The sequence below is a fragment of the Dendropsophus ebraccatus genome, unplaced genomic scaffold, assembly GCF_027789765.1.
Source record: "Dendropsophus ebraccatus isolate aDenEbr1 unplaced genomic scaffold, aDenEbr1.pat pat_scaffold_518_ctg1, whole genome shotgun sequence".
In the NCBI taxonomy this organism is placed as follows: Eukaryota; Metazoa; Chordata; class Amphibia; order Anura; family Hylidae; genus Dendropsophus; species Dendropsophus ebraccatus.
This window is the reverse complement of record NW_027210120.1, coordinates 88,223-108,212: the sequence shown is the minus strand read 5'-3', so window position 1 is coordinate 108,212 and position 19,990 is coordinate 88,223. Positions and strand designations below refer to the sequence as shown.

The window sequence follows — 19,990 nt, the reverse complement described above, 5'->3', positions numbered from 1 at the left end:
CTGCAATGATGTTGAAATGTGTTTTGGGGGATAAAGGTCATTTTCTAGGCAAATATTGATTTTGCAAGTAATTGCTGTTAAGCTGATTACTCTTTATAACATTCTGGAGTATATGCAAATTGCCATTTTTAAAACTGAAGCAGTAGACTTTGTAAAAATTAATATTTGTATCATTCTCAAAACTTTGACTGTACTTGTGAAACTGTGCCCCACTTTGTTGCATAGCCAAAGAAATGCCAAATGAAGAATTCCTCTATAATTTTATTTTGTTTATATTTTCCCTAGGGCATTTCTTGTGGCAGCATATATTGGAAGGACCACTTGAACCTGCTGATGATACTGCTCATTGGAGGGAGGGCAAGCTTCAAATTGGAACAACTGACATTAGGTATGATCCTCTGATACCTCTTGGCAACAAAATGTATCTATACTTTAATCCTAGAGGCAGTGAATGGAGCAATAGTGTGCATGTGTGACTGCTGCTCTGTTTAAATGGGGAATTCAGGATTAGTGGGGATTCCAGCAGTCCAACCTCCAGCCAACATACATTTGTCATTTATCATGTAAATAGTTGTTAATAATTATTGTTTGTATACACCCCCCCCCCCCCATTATTAAAAAAAAAAAAAAAAAAGCACGGATTTTATTATGCTAACAATACACTCACATAGGGCAAACTAAGAGATGACAAACAATATATAAAGGGGTTGTTCAGGATCAGAAAAGAAAAATATTGCTGCTTTTTTTTCAGACATGGCACCACTCTTGTCCTTTATTTTGGTGTGGTTTTGCAGGGGTGGTGCTCTTTTTGCAAGAAAGTAGCTGTCTTTTTCGAATCATAGAAAAAACCTCTCCCTGAAGCAGACTTTATGATAAGATCAGGGATCAGACTGCACAGAAGTAAATATTAGACCTCCGGCACTCGGGGAAAAGATTCAAGACCCCTCAGTCACACTGCGGAGGTCCCGACCGGACAGTGACCGGAGCTCAACTCCTGTCACTGCCACTTAAACACCCTGATCGGCAGTGTTAAACGGGTTATTGAGAAGCAGCAGCAGGATTGCTACTGCTCATCATGGACGTTGAGGACCAGTCCTCACCCTTTATGGAGCGAGCTCAGCTCCTAAGCTCACTTCATAGAGCCCGTGGACTTAATGGCATAGTGGTACATCATGGGTCCTTAAAGTGTACCTATCATTTAAACAAACTTTTTACATGTAATAGCAACATGTCAAATGTTTGTACCGATGGGGGGTCTGGGTTCTAAAACCCCTGCTTTGCAGCGCATGCTCTGCCCCGCATCTCCGCTCTTACTGGTAAAGTATCAGTGGACAAAATCATAATGGGAGTCTATGGAACATCCGGTAATTGTCCAACATAAAACCAAAAAACAACAACGAATGCAAGACCAATATATATAAATTTACTTTATTGTTTGAATATCAAAAAATGAAATTATTTAAAAAAAGATACATCACAAGGGGGCTAGAGCTGATACAAATCCCCATAAAAACGGTGGATTAGCTAGGTTCTTACACATAGAATATAGCATCACAGAACAAATGACAGTGGAAAATGATGACCCTACATATACTGGGCACTGGGCTGATAATACATGCAATAAATAAATATAGCTCACAGTGAGTATACAGAAATGAATACCATCCTCCTATAATAAAACATTACCCATAAGTGTCCTTAGTACATGAATCCACCTCACCGTACACCCGACGCGCGTTTCGCGTGTTGCTTTATCGAGGGTGATCTCCCAGAGGTCACTCAAGCTTTAAGTATAAGTCTGTTTTTGTGTATGTGTGTGATTGAAGTGATGTGTTTTTTTGCAAATTGTATAAATGAGTGAATGGTAGTGTGTGCCTGTTGAGAGTGTGTGGATGATGGGAGTGAGCATTGTGTGGACCCATCATCTGCACCATGCACACTCCCATCATCTTCTCCTTTTTTTAAATGTTGATTTCTCATTTAGAAAGTGATTGCATTAGGATTTTGCTTTGAAACCTTAGTTTAAGAATTACTCGGTTTACATTTTTGTTTCATTTCTTTTTCTTTTTTTTTTTTTTTTTTTTCTAGCTTCATTACTGGCCCTGCAGTTGTTCCAGGTTACTTCTCAGTGGAAGCCCAGAATGTAGTTCTCATTCTCAATGGCAGAGAAGAAGGAAAGATTTCTTTTGCCACTCAATGGCTCCACTACACACAAACTCTGATAGAAAACCATAAACTCCGACATGTAGCTGTTGTGCTGCTTGGGAGTGAACACTGCCATAATAATTGGATCCTTCCTTATTTGAAGAGGAATGGAGGGTTTGTGGAGGTCCTCTACCTTGTCTATGACAGTACTTGGATTAATGACTCTGATGTTTACCAGTGGCCCCTAGGAGTGGCCACGTAAGTGTTTTTTCTTTTACTTTTTATGACATCTTACATTAGAATAGATGGACACATGAATATCATGAAAGGTTTTTTGTTTGTTTTAAATTTTATGGTAGAAATACACAATAGCTAAATGTTTTATTTGTGAAATTAGTGAAAACATTAAAAATGTTGTGAATTTTAACCCCGTCCCGAATAGGAATGTACCGGCATGTCCTGCTGCGGGTGGGGAGGTTCAGAGAGCATTAGCTGCATGTAAAATATAATAGTACAGGGTGACTATTTAAACCAGGCATGTCAAGCTCTGGCCCACATTGTTTTGGTATGTAGAGGAAATAAACTGTTTTCCAAGAGCTGGCCCGCTGATAGGACAGCACAGCTAATTATAATATAGACTGTCTATCTGGACAGCCTATATGATATTTTTGCAGGATGCACCCAGCACAGCAGTGTTTGACGTCACCAATCTGCCTGTGCCAGAATGCGGCTGGGTGCATCCTGCAGGGGCCAGGAAAGAAAAGTCCAGCTTATTAACCTATAGGGGAGAAGAAAACCACCATGTGGGGCAGTTATGGGGGAAGCAGTTTCTATGTATTACTATTGGGGTACTAAACCACTGTTTGGGGCACTATTGAGGGGGCCAAATATTGTTTTACCTACTAAGTAGGGAAAATAATGGGTTACTACTGTGTGTGGGGCAGCTACTTCATAAGGCAGTATTAAGGGGTACTATGAAGAGTGCTAATACTACATGGGCTACAGAAGGAAGCATTTTTACCATTTTGGGCAGTATGGATGGGGAGCTTGTATAGGTGAGTAGTTTGTTTTATAAAAGTGCAGCGAACTATAGATATGACATGGGGGGCAAGTTTTGTCGACAACCCGGAGTAAAGTTAATCTGCCACTGACGTCATCATCACTGTTGTACATACCCTCCACAATGCTGCCTACCATAGAGGAGTCAGCATACTAGACTGCAACCCAGCCATCCCCATAAAACACTGGTACACACAGCAGGGGTGGTACATGTGGCAGTGACGTGGGCGCTTTGCTGACAGTGCCAGGAATTCCGCACATAGCTCTGACCATGCCAGGAATGCTGCACTCTTCAATAAATATTAAGGTTGGCCCATGACTTAGTCCAATTTTTTTATTTTGGCCCACTGTATATTTAAATTTGGCACCTGATTTGAATAATGGCCATCCTTGTTAGTCCAACAGTTATACCACTTTAGAATTTATTTTTTTTCCTCAGTCATTTTAAGTGCTTTCACTCCCATATAGTCTTTAAAGCGCTAATTATATTTTACGGTAACATTTCAGGTATAGGAACTTTCCGGTCATTGATCCAAGTTGGCCTCTGGTTCATGATTCACGGCCATACTTGTGCAACTTTCTAGGTACAGTGTATGGCAACTCATCTAGAGAGATTCTTATGGAGATTATAAGGAAGGAAGGTCTTGACCAGCTCTGTTGGATCTCACCCAGAAATGAGTAAGTATTGTTAATCTCTGTAAGTGGAATACGGGTACTGTGAATAGGGGACAAGTTATTTTATCTTGGAATACCTCTTTTAAGAATACATAAAAATTTTTCTTTTAAGAACCGTTTCAAGAGAGAGACATCCATATAATAATAATAATAATAATAATAATAATAATATTTTGTGTGATAGAAATATGAATTATGAAAAATGTGTCTGTTAGCATTCCAACTTCATTTATGTTTCCATGTGAGGGCTTTGTGTTTGGTTTTGTCTTTTCTATGGAACGAGTTCTGTTTTTTATTGATACCATTTTGAGGTACATAGTGTAAAAAATGTAGAGAATGTATAAAAGCTAACAGACAATATATTAGACCATGCATCTGGCCTATATCTGTGGCAATTCTTGTTTTTTGTTTTTTTTTACATCCATGATAACAATCTGCACCCTGAACGCAGTGTTAGTGGTAGAATGGTTTGAGCCCCCATCTGTCCCTCTCTTTAGTAACTATTAACAGAGGCATTTTTGGATTTAAACCAGGGGTGAGGAACCTTTTCCATGTCGAGGGCCGGTCGGGCATTAATAAAATCATTCGAGGGCCGCATACTGTGTGCGGCAGTTAGTAGCGTGGGCTTGCAGCACCCAGGGCAAGGCAAAGTATTGTTCCCCTAGTTCCCCTGCTATTGTAGTTAACCCCCAGTGATTCCCCTGCTATTGTAGTTAACCCCCAGTGATGCCCCTTGTAGTCTAGTTAACCCCAAGTCATGTCCCTGGTAGCCTAGTTAACCCCCCAGTGATCCTCTGGTAGGCCTAGTTAACCCCATCAGTCATGTCCCTGGTAGCCTAGTTAACCCCCATCAGTCATGTCCCAGGTGGCCTAGTTAACCCCCATCAGGCATGTCCCTGGTGGCCTAGTTAACCCCCATCAGGCATGTCCCTGGTGGCCTAGTTAACCCCCATCAGGCATGTCCCTGGTGGCTTAGTTAACCCCCATCAGTCATGTCCCTGGTGGCCTAGTTAACCCCCATCAGTCATGTCCCAGGTGGCCTAGTTAACCCCCATCAGGCATGTCCCTGGTGGCCTAGTTAACCCCCATCAGGCATGTCCCTGGTGGCCTGATTAACCCCCATCAGGCATGTCCCTGGTGGCCTAGTTAACCCCCATCAGGCATGTCCCTGGTGGCCTAGTTAACCCCCATCAGGCATGTCCCTGGTGGCCTAGTTAACCCCCATCAGGCATGTCCCTGGTGGCCTAGTTAACCCCATCAGGCATGTCCCTGGTGGCCTAGTTAACCCCCATCAGGCATGTCCCTGGTGGCCTAGTTAACCCCCATCAGGCATGTCCCTGGTGGCCTAGTTAACCCCCATCAGGCATGTCCCTGGTGGCCTAGTTAACCCCAAATAAAAAAAATAAACATCCCACTCACCTTACCTCCGCTCCCACGCTGCCCATGTCCTCTTCTGTCCCAGGTCCTCTGTGCCGGTTTTCTCCTGCAGGTGGCGCGCGATGAAATGACGTCATCGCGCGCGGCCGCAGGAGACTGAAGACACGCGCCGCTCTGCTGGGGAAGAAGTCGGCATAGACAGCATCCTCCTGTGTCCGGCAGCTGTCACAGACACCGGAGGATGCTGTGTATGCCGGCTCCTTCCTCCTCCAGAGCGGCGCGCATCACAGGGGAGCTGCGGGCCGCATCGGGAGGTCTCAGGGGCCGGATGCGGCCCTCGGGCCGGAGGTTCCCCACCCCTGATTTAAACCAAGGTTTGTCCGATTTTGACTTTATGGCTTTATGGCATGGCTTTAATTCGCCAAAGGGGCTTAACTGTTGACTGCAGTACATTTATTATGTACAGTGGTGCCTTGTATTACGAGCATAATTCTTTCTGGGACCATGCTTGTAATCCAAATCACTTCTTAACCAAACTAAATTTTCCTATAAGGAATAATTGAAATGCAGATAAATGTATCCATACCCCAAAAATGATTTTTTTATTCTGAATAACAGGTAAAACAAACATTTAGAAAGCTGAAAATGTAATATTATATGTTAATGTACAGTATAGCCAAGCAGCATGTGGTATATAATGTATAGTAAGTGCATAAGAATGAAAATAACAGCAGCAGTTGGTAGAATGGAGCTGCAGATCCCCAAAATGCAGTAGGATAGTACAACAGGCTATGATAGAGAAGCAGGTCTGCTGTCAGAGGTCTGTGTGGTCACATGATCACAATAAGGAAGGGGTATGTGTTCAACATGGACCAATCAGGAGGTGAGAATCACAGCTGTGCAGGATGACAGTGACAGAAACTTTTCTATACAGCAGTGTGAATGGCTGAGTGTAAGTGCAGGTGGGGTCAGAGTACAGTGCTGTACACCACGCTATGCAGACCATGCCCCTCCCCCATTCCCCCTCCCACCCAGTACAGGGAGCTCTTAAACCAATGCAATGCTCTTAAAGTGACTCTGTACCCACAATCTGCCCACCCCAAACAGCTTGTACCTTTTAGATAGCTGCTTTTAATCCAAGATCTGTCCTGGGGTCCGTTCGGCAGGTCATGTAGTTTTGTCTTAAAACAAAAAAAAAAAATGTTAAACTTGCAGCCCTGTGTCAAACTGCCGTGGCCTAGAGTATATGTGCCCTAACCTTGCACCACCCCTCCATCCCTCCTCCCCACCCTCTTCATCATTAGGAATGCCACTAGCAGGATTTTTCCTATTCCTCTGGATTCTCTCTATTTCCTATTCACTGCACAGGTGCCTTAACGATCCAGCCCATGTGCAGTATTCACACAGGTGATGAATAGGAGAATACCTGCCTGAAGCATTCCTAATGATGGAGACAGCGGGGAGATGGGACAGAAAGGTTGTGCAAGCCTAATGCACAGACACTGTAGGCCACAGCAGTTTAACACAGGGCTGCAAGTTTAAAAGTTTGTTTTTTAGGACACTAACTGCATGACCTGCCGAACGGACCCCAGGACAGATCTTGGATTTAAAGCAGCTATCCAAAGTTACAAACGGTTTGGGGGGACAGATTGTGGGTACAGAGTCTCTTTAAACCATGTTACAATTTTAACCCCTTAGCGTCCCATGACGTACCTGGTACCTCATGGTGGCGCAGGGGGGGGTTCAGAGAGGGGTCCCGCCGGGACCCCGCTCTGAACGGCAATGCTCCCGGCTGCAATCTGCAGCCGGGCGGTGCCTCTATTAGCCGGCGCGGGTCCCGTTGCTGCTGCTCCGGTCTTCTGGCTGGGCCGGCACTCAGCTTCGCAATGACGCTGATTCCGGCTCGGCAATAGATTGCTGTGGCCTGCAGCAGGCCACAGCAATCTATCACCGAGTACAATGATCTTTGCTGTGTATATACACAGCATTGATCTCTATGAGAGATCAGTGCTGTGTATATACAAGTTCCCCAGGGGGACTTCAAGTTACAGTAAAAATAAAAGTAAAGTGTTATTATTTATAAAAAAATCCCCTCCCCTAATAAAAGTCCAAATCACCCCCCTTTTCCCATTTTATAAATATAAATAAATAAACAAACATGTTTGGTATCGCCGCATACGTAATTGCCCGAACTATTAATTAATCACATTCCTGATCTCGCACGGTAAACGGCGTAAGCGCAAAAAAATCCAAAGTGCAAAATTGCACATTTTTCGTCGCATCAAATCCAGAAAAAATGTAATAAAAAGTGATCAAAAAGTCGCGTATGCGCAATCAAGGTACTGATAGAAAGTAAACATCATGGCGCAAAAAATGAAACCTCACGCAGCTCCATAGACCAAAGGATAAAAGCGCTATAAGCATGGAAATGGAGCGATTTTAAGGAACGTATATTTTTTTAATGGTTTGAATTTTTTACAGGTCATCAGCTAAAAGAAAAGTTATACTTGTTATATATCGTTTTAATCGTAACAACTTGCGTAACATGCGTAACATATCAGTTTTACCTCAGGGTTTACGGCGTAGAAACAAATACCCTCCAAATAAAAGAAATGCGTTTTGTTTTTTTTTTCAATTTCACCCCACTTTGAATTTTTTCCTGGTTCCGCAGTGCACTTTATGCAAAAATTCAGCCTGTCATTGCAAAGTACAATTGGTGTCGCAAATAATAAGGGCTCATGTGGGTCTCTAGGTGAAAAAAATGCAAGTGCTTTGGCCTTTTAAACATAAAGTGGAAAAGCAAAAGCGCAAAAACGAAAATTGGCATTGACCTTAAAGCGTAACTGTCACGTTTTTATTTTTATTGCAGAAATCAGTAGTGTACGCTATTTTAAGAAACTCTGTAATAGGTTTCATCAGCCCAAAAAGCCTCCTTCTGTACTCAAGAAGCAATCTTCCAGCCTCCCCCCCTGACTTCTTATCTGTGCATTATCAGGCAAACATGTCTTCATTACAGAGAAGCCAGTGAAGACGGGTTCTGCTCTCTCCATTGTAAGCCTATGAAGGGGGGAGGGGCCGAGGAAGATGAGTGAGCAGGAAGAGGTGACATGAAGGTCAGCTGTTTGTAGACTCTCTGGGCACCTAATACGCTGGATTCAGGTGTCAGAAAGGTCAGTGCTTATCTATGAACTTACTGAGAGAAGATTGCAGGGTGTTGTGCTTTGCAGAAATCCTCCGTGCTCAGTCACTCCTAACAGCCCCTCCCCTCTCCATAGCCACATAATGGAGACAGAAATCCTGCTTCATTTGATGTGAGAGGGGAGGCTGGGAGATTGCTTTTTCAGTACAGAAGGAAACTCTTTTAGTACATAAAACCTATTACAGAGTTTCTTAAAATCGCTTGTACTGTTGATATTTAATGTTTTCAGAAAAATGACCCTGAAATGACAGTTACGCTTTAAGGCAGGGGTGGGGAACCTCCGGCCCGCGGGCCGCATCCGGCCCCTGACACCTCCGGATGTGGCCGCGGCTCCCCTGTGACATGCGCCGCTCTGGAGGAGAAGGAGCCGACACACGCATGGCATCCTCCTGTGTCTGTGACAGCTGCCAGGAGGATGCTGTGAGTGCCGGCTCCTTCCCCTCAGAGCGGTGCACATCTTCTGACTCCTGCGCTCCTGTGACGTGCGCCGCGCTGGTGAGGCAGGAGCTGGCACAGACACAGGAAGATGTGTTGTATGCCGGCTCCTGCCTCACCAGCGCGGCGCACGTCTTCTGACTCCTGCGGGCCGTGCGATGACGTCATTTCATCGCGCGCCGCCTGCAGGAGAAGACCGGCACAGAAGAGAGGAGGGAGAAGAGGACCTGGACAGCGTGGGAGCGGAGGAAAGGTGAGTGGGAGGTTTATTTTTTTCATTTGGGGCAGACACTGGGGGGTTAACTAGGCCACCAGGGACATGACTGGGGGGGGGGTGTTAACTAGGCTACCAGGGACATGTCTGGGGGGGTTAACTAGGCCACCAGGGACATGACTGAGGAGTTAACTAGGCCACCAGGGACATGACTGGGGGGGTGAACTAGGCCACCAGGGACATGACTGGGGGGGTGAACTAGGCCACCAGGGACATGACTGGGGGGGTGAACTAGGCCACCAGGGACATGACTGGGGGGGTGAACTAGGCCACCAGGGACATGACTGGGGGGGTGAACTAGGCCACCAGGGACATGACTGGGGGGGTGAACTAGGCCACCAGGGACATGACTGGGGGGGTGAACTAGGCCACCAGGGACATGACTGGGGGGGTGAACTAGGCCACCAGGGACATGACTGGGGGGGTGAACTAGGCCACCAGGGACCATGACTGGGGGGGTGAAACTGGGCCACCAGGGACATGACTGGGGGGGTGAACTGGGCCACCAGGGACATGACTGGGGGGGTGAACTGGGCCACCAGGGACATGACTGGGGGGGTGAACTGGGCCACCAGGGACATGACTGGGGGGTGAACTAGGCCACCAGGGACATGACTGGGGGGGTGAACTAGGCCACCAGGGACATGACTGGGGGGGTGAACTAGGCCACCAGGGACATGACTGGGGGGGGTGAACTAGGCCACCAGGGACATGACTGGGGGGGGTGAACTAGGCCACCAGGGACATGACTGGGGGGGTGAACTAGGCCACCAGGGACATGACTGGGGGGGTGAACTAGGCCACCAGGGACATGACTGAGGAGTTAACTAGGCCACCAGGGACATGACTGGGGGGGTTAACTAGGCTACCAGGGACATGACTGGGGGGGTTAACTAGGCTACCAGGGACATGACTGAGGAGTTAACTAGGCCACCAGGGACATGACTGGGGGGGTTAACTAGGCTACCAGGGACATGACTGGGGGGGTTAACTAGGCTACCAGGGACATCACTAAGGATTCAAATCAGGTACAAGGGGCATCACAGAGGGTTAACTACAATAGCAGGGGCATTAGGGGAACAATACTTTGCCTTGTTCGGGTGCTGCAAACCCCCGCTACTAACTGCCGCGCACGGTATAACATTGAGTGCGGCCCTCGAATGATTTTATTAAGGCCCGACCGGCTCTCGACATGGAAAAGGTTCCCCACCCCTGCTTTAAGGAGTTAAAAAGTGGTGAGCTCTTCTTGCTAAATGCTCTCAATCCAAGTTACTCCTAAATAAAGGTTCCACTGTACCTCTATATAATAGTGCCTGTAGGTAAAACAAGCCAATATCAATCTATTTTTTTAGTTTAGTATATTTTTTATTACAGCACTTGGTAATATAGAAACATAAATGTGAGAAAGTAAAGTGTAACTATGTTCCTACAGGTGGCAGCCACAAGAGACTAATGAAAGCTACAAGAGCTATCATGATGCCCTGTTACAGAGCGATCTAACACTAAGTCCAGTGGGAGTAAACACAGAGTGCTACAGAATTTATGAGGCCTGTTCCTATGGCTCTGTGCCTGTGGTAGAAGATGTGATGACACAGGGAAATTGCGGAAACTCATCTGTTCACAGCAATGCTCCTTTGCAGCTACTGAAGTCTTACAGTGCACCATTTATTTTTATCAAATCATGGAAAGAACTTCCTGCCATTATAAATCAGGAAAGAAACATGAGCTTACAAGAGAAGATTCAGAGAAGAAAAAGGATTCTGGAATGGTACAGACAGTTCAAACTAAAGCTCAAACACAAATTCATTGAAACCCTTAAAAAGACATTTCTGCATAAAGATAAATGAGACACTGGATATGCCCAGACGGACTTTACTTTTATTTATGTATTTATCTTTGATTTTTAGAAGATTATTCTGCTTTAGGCTGCATTCACACGTTCAGTGATTTTTTTCCGGTCCGTGATTGTGGTCCGGCAGCAACCTCCGTGATCCGTGCAAAACAGTCCATTTTGCATCCGTGTCCGTTTTTTTTCATGGATCTGTCTTACAGCATTTTAAATTACATTGATTACATCACATCCGTGTTTTTCACGGATGAACACGGATGTCACATCCGTGAAAAACACGGATCTCATTGATTTCTATGGGGAATCCTTTCCGTGCATCCGTTCCAAGTAATGACCTGTCCTATTTTTTAACGGAACGGATCACGGATCCGTGAAATCACGGAACATCTGAATAGCCCCATAGAAAGCAATGGGCTGTAAAATTGTCCGTGCGCACGGATCCGTGAGCACGGACAACTTCTCGGAACGTGTGAATGCAGCCTTGCAAACAGATTTGTATACTTTTAACATGTATAAATGTCATGAATAAAAAAAAAAGTTTTGTACCTCGGTCCTGCAGCTATTTGGTTTGATGTGAACACAGCTGGTACATGAAGTGCAGTAGGAAGGTGCATGTATTGACAGTACATAGCATATCTGTGCAGCCACAGTCCTCAACATCTCAGCCCGAGAACCACAAAGCCATGTTATAAACCTTTAGGACCCTCAGCAAGTGATCCATACTGTTTTCCAGGAAAATGTCAATGACACATTGTACATTGCTGCTAGTGGAAATAAAAAGGTAAAGTTGTTATACACTCAGTAAGCTTCATAATGTTTTTGGAAACCATAACACCCCTTCAGGTTCTCCCCCTTATAATGTACAACACGTTTACTTGAGAAATGTGGTAAATCTGCTTCTGCTCTCCTAGGAACTGTTGTCATTTAGCATATGCTAGATCTCCTACAGTGAGGCCTTTTTTCATTTTTTTTTTCTTTTCACATGGATTCTTTGTTGGAATCTGCATTAGAACATTGTGGAATCTTTCAATGGGGTCACAGTCTGGTGAGTTTGGGAGCCATAGCAGTGTGGAGAAATCATTGACATTTTCCCCCACTCGCTCCTTAGTGATTCAAGCCCGATGACACAGAGCATTGTTCTGTTAAAGGAAAAGTCTGTCGGGAAACTAAAAAATCGTTAAAGGGGAATTCCAGGTAGAGGTAAAAAAAAAAAAAACATGCTGCAGAAGCATATAGCATTGCTTACCTGTCTAACTTAGTTTTGAAACGACCAAAAATCCATTTGTTTTGGGGGGTTTTGTTCTGTTTTGTGTGGCTGTACTTCCTGGTTGAGCAACTGTACACATTACTACACGTTCCAGAATGCATTGCTTTCACTCAGCTAATTATCACAGTCCCACACCCTGCCCATTCGCCACCCAAATCTGTTGCAGAACATCTAGGCTGTGTTCACACATTGCAGTTTCATTGTGTTCCTGAATTATTTGCAGTACTTTATAATTTCTTTGTCGTCCCACCCATACAGCGCGATGTTACTACCTATAATGCTAATATTGGAATAAAGTAAAGAACTTTTTTACTTTCATTTTCATTTTAATCTCCATGCACATATTATGATTGAGCATCTTTTATCTTTGAGGTTGAGCCCCACAATAAGGACTTGATCTATTATTATCTCACATGGGATATACTGTTTATGCCTTGTTTTTTTTTGTCCAGGTGGGATTGGCAGTGCCAGCTCTGATCCTCTGTTACGCATCATTTTTGTGAAGACACTGCTGTACTGCAATGGAACTCCAACATAGCCCTAATTTCACTGCAGACTTTTGCACAATCAGTGAAGTTGCAGCACCTGCTTCTGGCTGATCAGAGATGGTGAATCCCTCAGGGGATTGGTGTATCCAGCCAAGCCTCCTGTGACATCACGCCTTGCCCCTGTCTGCATCATTAGCCTTTGCTCAGCAAACACACATAATGTGAGACAGAGGCATGGAAGATTTGTCTCTTAAGGGGGGGGGGGGGGCGGGGGGGGGGGGGAGAGCAAAGGGAGCAGGATGGGCCAGCTTTCTTCACTTCTTGGATGTCAATCAGCTACCAGTATGACTACATTGTATAGACACGTCTATATAACTTTTAATGTACTTTTAATAGAAAAACTGTTTTCGTATGTGGAGTTCCCCTTTATGGGTAGTCACTAGAGATGAGAGAACCTCGAGCATGCTCAAGTCAATCCGAGCCCGATTGTTTGGAATTTGATTAGCGGTGGCTGCTGAAGTTGTATAAAGCTCTAAGGTTGTCTGGAAAACATGGATACAGCCAATGACTATATCCATGTTTTCCACACAGCCTGAGGGCTTTATCCAACTTCAGTAGCCACCGGTAATCAAATGCCGAAGGTTCGGGTTCGGATGGACTCGAGCATGCTCGAAGTTCGCTCATCTCTAGTAGTCACCTGTCTCAGCGCCCGCCTAAGCTGCGTCTCACTCTTGGACCCTGCTGGCTGTCTTCTGAGCTCCAAGCCAACTATGTTACGACACTGGTAACATGCCCCGCTTAGCCGGTCAGTGACCAAGCGGGACACTGCTGCAGTCAACGATTGGCAGAGCAGGCTAAACCCCACCAGTCAGTTACGTAGATTCCAGGTCAGTTGTTACTGGGAGAAATTGACAGCCAGTGGGGTCTGGGAGCTTTATAATGCGGTGCAGCATAGTGCATTTTTATTCCCCCCCCCACCCCCACCCCCACCCCCTGTCTGTAATGATTTTTTTTTTTTTTTTAGTTCCCTGCCGGACTTCTCCTTGAAAACATTGCACTGTGGTCAGTAAAAGACCTCCTGAACAGATATGGGTGCGAACCTCTGTAATAGAATATTAATAAAACCTATTAAATCAGAGGAATGCTAAGCTATGTCATTACTATTCCATTATCACAAAACCATAGTCTACAACCTGAGTATACTTTTGTATATAATGCATATGTGGTGATACATTACAGGGGTTTATTCTCACAGGTTAAAAACTGTTTTGCAGCCTGACAACCCCCCCCCCCCCCCCCTTCCCCCAAAACTTCTTATCTGCTCATTATCAGGCAAAGTTGTTTTCATTACAGAGGAGCAAAAACCTTTTGGGGGAGGGGGGCCAAGGGGTATGATTCAGGAAGAAGAGGAGAGAGACAGCCCTTTCAGTTTGAAAACTGTGTCTGGGCACATAAACTCTCACCTGTGAATCCAGTGTTTTATCTGGAGAGTTGGCAAGGTGAGATAAGATTCCAGGATGTTGTCTTGTGCTCTACTATCTACAAACTGTCTCCTCTTGTGCTTCCTCATTGCCCTCGACCCCTTCCCTCTCCATAGACCTTAATGGACACAGATAAGTGAGGCGGAGGCTGCAAAACAGCATTTTGACTATAGAAGGAAACTTTTGCATAATAAAACCTATTACAGAGTTTCTTAAAATCCATCAAATATTTATTTCTGCAAAAATAAATAAATCACAGTTACACTTTAAGGCTAGGTTCACACTATGTAATTGTGCGGCGGTATTTTTGGTGGTTCATGCGTGCGCTGGAAAGTATACGATATACGGCTGCACAGTGCACGCTATGTATGAATCTACGGCCCTATTGTAAACGGACCCGTAAAAAATGAACAAGACCATTGTTTGCGGCTGGAAATGCGGCCGTGGATTGACAGGCAGTCCGTACGGAGTACTTCAAAAATAGCCGGCAATGATGCTGAATGCCGATGCCTCTAATAGTTAATATATTAAATTAATAAAACACATTTTCTTTGTAATAAAGTCCCTTTCGTTGTTCAATAATTTAATTCTAACGAATCCATCATTGTGCAATTAAATATACTGTTAAAATAAATATATATATAAATAAATGTATATTTATATATATATATTTATTTTTTTACAGTATATTTAATTGCACAATAATGGATTCGTTAGAATTAAATTATTGAACAACGAAACTGATTTTATTTCAACGAAAATGTGTTTTATTAATTAAATATTAATTATCACAGGAAGCTCCATAAGCCGTTAATTCATACTGCCGGCAATAGAGCATTCTGTACTAATCATCACTTTACTTTAATGAAAACATCAAATGTTTCTTCTAATTATGTTATCACAATAGCATTATTAGAGGAAACATTTTGAATTATATGTGCGCTCAGCTCATTGGCTGATCGGCTCAGCGCACATATAATTAGCGGGTCCGCAGCACAGTGACTTCATACAATACATCCTCCCTTAACCCCTTGGGGGCCAGACTGTAAGCAGCGATCTGTAAAGTTCGTTAGAATGGCTTGTAGATAGGGCCGTTTAATTCTATTAGACGGCTTCCACTACTAAGTCTATAAAGTAAAGAAATAAAGACAAGACACAAGTTAAACATTTTTTTTATTCAAATAAAAACACCCCCACACCCCTCATTGACCATTTTATTAAAAAAAAACAACAAACAACCGCTGGTCATCGACGTAGTCCACGTAATCCGACGTAATCCCCAGGATACCGATATCTGAAAAACAAAAAGGGAGAAACACACAAAAAACACACAAACAGGAGCACAACACCCATCATTGTGAGCGGTGTTGTGCTCCTTACAGTATGCAGCATCTTTACAGATCGCTGCTTACAGTCTGGCCCCCAAGTGGTTAAGGGAGGATGTATTGTATCCCCCTTAACCCCTTGGGGGCCAGACTGATGTCAGACTGCACCCATCCCAGCAAGGAAGGGGTTAAGTGACCCCCCTTCCTTGCTGGGAGGGGTGCAGTGCTGGGGAGGGGGTGGGGAGAGCTCTATACTCACCCCGATGTGTCCTCTTCGCTGGTCCGCAGCACAATGAAGTCACTGTGCTGCGGACTCGCTAATTATATGTGCGCTGAGCCAATGAGCTGAGCGCACATATAATTCAAAATGTTTCTTCTAATAATGCTATTGTGATAACATAATTAGAAGAAACATTTGATGTTTTAATTAAAGTAAAGTGATGATTAGTACAGAATGCTCTATTGCCGGCAATATGAATTAACGGCTTACTGGAGCTTCCTGTACTAATTAATATTTAATTAATAAAACACATTTTCGTTTAAATAAAATCAGTTTCGTTGTTCAATAATTTAATTTAAACGAATCCATCATTGTGCAATTAAATATACTGTCAAAAAATAAATGTATATATAAATATACATTTATTTATATATATATATTTATTTTAACAGTATATTTAATTGCACAATGATGGATTCGTTTAAATTTAATTATTGAAAATGAAAGGGACTTTATTACAACGAAAATGTGTTTTATTAATTCAATATATTAAACATGAGAGGCATCGGCATCCTGCAGAGGATCGCAAACCCCGGTAATAGCGATTCATGTAAACTGTGTTCCCTGCTTTCCCAGATGCATCCAGAGGTGTTTGCATCACTTTCTTAAGATTTTATTTGTTATTTTTAGTGGAACCAGATTTCCAAGTAAATGACCGTATGTTTTCAGCCGCATGTCTATTTTTTCCCACGGCCGTAGTTTCATCCGCACATTTACAGCCGCATAAAAAATACAGCCGCACAGTTACATAGTGTGAACCTAGCCTAACCCTTTGAGGACCAGGCCCAAAATGACCCAGTAGACCGTGCAAATTTTGATCTTAGTGTTTCCGTTTTTCCCTCCTCCCCTTCTAAGAGCTCCAGCACTCTCAGTTTTCTATCTACAGGCCATGTAATGGCTTGTTTGTTATAGGAATAGTTGTACTTTGTAATGGCGTCATTCATTTTACCATAACATGTATGATGGAATTCCAAATATATTATTTATGAAGATATAAATAGGTGAAATCGTAAAAAAGAATGCAATATGGTAACGTTTGGGGGGTTCCTGTGTCTACGTAATGCACTATATGGTAAAGCGACATGATACCATTACTCTATAGGTCAGTCCGAACACAACCATATGCAGGTTACACAGATTCTCTAATGTTATATATTTTTTTTATGAAATCCTTTTTTTTGGCAATTAAATATTAATAAAATGGGCCTATTGTGACACTTATAACGGTTTTATTTTTTCACCTACGGGGCTGTATGGGGTGTCATTTTCCCCCCCATGATCTCTAGTTTTTATTAACCCCTTAACGACATCGGGCGTACCCATACGCCCCCGTTGCCTGGGCTTTAACGCAAACGGGCGTATGGGTACGCCCGATGTTTCCCCGATCGCTGCGTGTTCACACACAGCGATCGGGGAAGATGGCCTGCTATAAATCATAGCAGGCCATCTTAGCTTCACGGCACGGGGGGTGGTTAACACCCCCCGTGCTTACGATCGCCGCTATAGGCTAATCAATTCAGATCAGCCAATAGTGGCGATCGGAACCTTTCCGGGTCATCGGCACCGACCGCCATTACTGTAAAAAGTAATGGTGATCGCCGTGCCACCGGCCCGATCGCCGTGAACGGCCGGCCGGCCGTTCACGGCGATCGGGCCGGTGGCACGGCGATCAGAGTCCCACAATATAGTAAATACCTGCCCTGGACCCCTCAGCTAGGTAGCCGAGGGGTCCAGAGCGGGTATTTGTACATTACTCACCTGTCCCGGGCTCCTGATCGGCGTCTTCCGGGTTCGCGGCGTCCTCCGTCATTCCGTTCGGTCTTCGGGTCTTTCAGGGTCCCCGTCGTCTTCTTTCGGCTATTTTCGGCTCCAGCCTCGTCATTTTCCGGATTTTGCGCTCTGCTGCCCCCTAGCAGCTGATATGTGTAATACACTTATCAGCAGCTACAGGGATATTCAGAATGTAGAAAAAGGTTGTTTTTTTTTCCAAATTTTTTTTTTTTCTATTTTCCGCACCCTATCGCCGCTGAGTGTTGATCAGCATCGCACGAAAGTGCGCTGCTAATCAGCAACTCCTCCTTTTTGGCGTAGGGTGTTTTTTTTCTATATCCTACTGCCACGGTCTGCTTATAAGTGCCGCACATAAGTGCGGCATTTATCAGCAACTCCTTTGTTGGCGTAGGTTTTTTTTTACTTACTGTAAAAAAACACGTAAAAAACACTACATTACACCACACTACACTGAATAAAGTTTGACACTACACCACTACATACCCCATATACCAATCCCCGTATAAAGACGGCCCCCAGGGTGTTTTCGGCGTCAGAGGGATACGTTATTATTGCCTCCGACACCGAAACAGCCAGTGAGGATGAATGGGGGGATCCTTCTTTCCTCCATTCATCCTCATCATCCAGTGACGTGTCTGGGGGTAGCGTAGCGTACGCTGCCCCCCAGACACGTCTTTTCCGCCAGTACCGTCCCAATAAGAGATGACGGTATGGAGTGAAATTCTACAAACACTGTGAGAGTACCTCAGGGTACTCTTACAGATTTAGGGTACGTGCACACTGCGGAATGGCGAAGGATAACCCTTTGTGCATTCCGCAGCTGGCACCCACCGGAGGACTGATGCGGGCGCATTTCTCTACCCGTGTCATAGACTCCATTCTATGCACGGGCGGAATCCGTCGTCCATCCAAAGAATGAACACGTTGGACGGAGAGCGGAATCCGCCCGTGCATAGAATGGAGTCTATGACACGTGTGGAGACGTGCGCCTGCATCAGTCCGCCGGCGGGTGCCAGCTGTGGAATGCACGAAGGGTTATCTGTCGCGATTCCGCAGTGTGCATGTACCCTTAGAGTGTATGTAGGAAGGGACACCCGAATCCAGCCCCCAGATGCCCCCTCCCCCCCCCCCATCCTTGGAGTTAGTGGGAAGGTCGTCCTGGAACTGATCTTCCCACTGCTGGATAAAGGTCACCACCTGTACGGGGATAACTTTTATACCAGCACCCCCTCTTCTGGTCCCTCGCTGCCCTGTAGCTTGTGGCACGATCCGTAAATATCAGAAGTAGTAATAGCGCCCTAATATTTAGCAGCCATGGAGCGGACCCAGCGCTTCTGGATATGAAGGACCCCGTATCGCACCAGGGCAACATTTTCCAGGTGACGTCCCCCACACAGGAGAACGGGAGACCCCAGAAGAAGTGCAGAGTGTGGGGTAACAGGGGGATCAGGAAGGACACCATTTACCAGTGTGACACCTGTCCTGATCACCCTGGCCTCTGCATACTGGATCGCTCCAAGGCGCACCACACGTCACTGGGGTTCTACATTATCTAAATTCTGTCCCTTATTCCTATTTCAGGGGTCACCTTGGTCCAGGGATTATTCTGATCGCCATTATGGAGTCAGGAAGGAATTTTTCCCCTGTGATGAGGCTACTGTCGTCTGCCTCACGAGGGGTTTTTGCCTTCCTCTGGATCAACACAGGTTGAATTTGATGGACACCTGTCATTTACAACCTTATAAACTAATAATTGGCCTAATACCCCCAAATAAATTAGAATTGTCCCTTTTCCCCAGCTAAGTAGGTATGGCCGCCATTCCCATTAGAGGATGCCATGATGCAATTACAAAGCCTCTGTGCGGCCAGGACAGTAGAAACCCCCCACAAGTGACCCCATTCTGGAAACTACACCCCATAAGGAATCTAAGAAGGGGGGCAGCTGGGATATGGCCCCCTGGTGACGGCCACATTTGGGACGTGAAAATGAAAAAAATTGTATTTTTTATTTTCTCGGCACATGTTCTACGTAAGTGCCCGTCACCAGTGGGGTTCATATGCTCACTGCACCCCTTGTTAGATTCCTTATGGGGTGTAGTTTCCAGAATGGGGTCACTTGTCGGGGGTTTCTACTGTCCTGGCAGCACAGGAGCTTTGTAATTGCGACATGGCCTCCATCCTCCATTCCAGCCTCTAAATGGCGCTCTGTCCCTTTGGTGACTTGCCCTGTGCCCATATGGCACATTATGCCCACATGTGGGGTATTTTCGTACTCAGGGGACACTACCCTACACGTTTTGTGTTCATTTTCTTTTTTAACCCCTTGTGGAAATGGAAAAAATCAA

The 19,990-nt window shown here is 44.8% G+C and overlaps 1 protein-coding gene across 1 annotated transcript; it reads left to right on the top strand.

Moving 5' to 3' along the window:
• The first annotated feature begins 233 nt into the window (after nt 1–233).
• LOC138777141 (ribitol-5-phosphate xylosyltransferase 1-like) lies at nt 234–11,814 on the top strand. Its single transcript, XM_069956246.1, has 4 exons — nt 234–388; nt 2,089–2,403; nt 3,712–3,882; nt 10,597–11,814. The coding sequence occupies exons 1-4, from the start codon at nt 234–236 to the stop codon at nt 11,009–11,011; spliced, it is 1,056 nt and encodes a 351-aa protein (XP_069812347.1). The 3' UTR covers nt 11,012–11,814.
• The last annotated feature ends 8,176 nt before the right edge of the window (nt 11,815–19,990 follow it).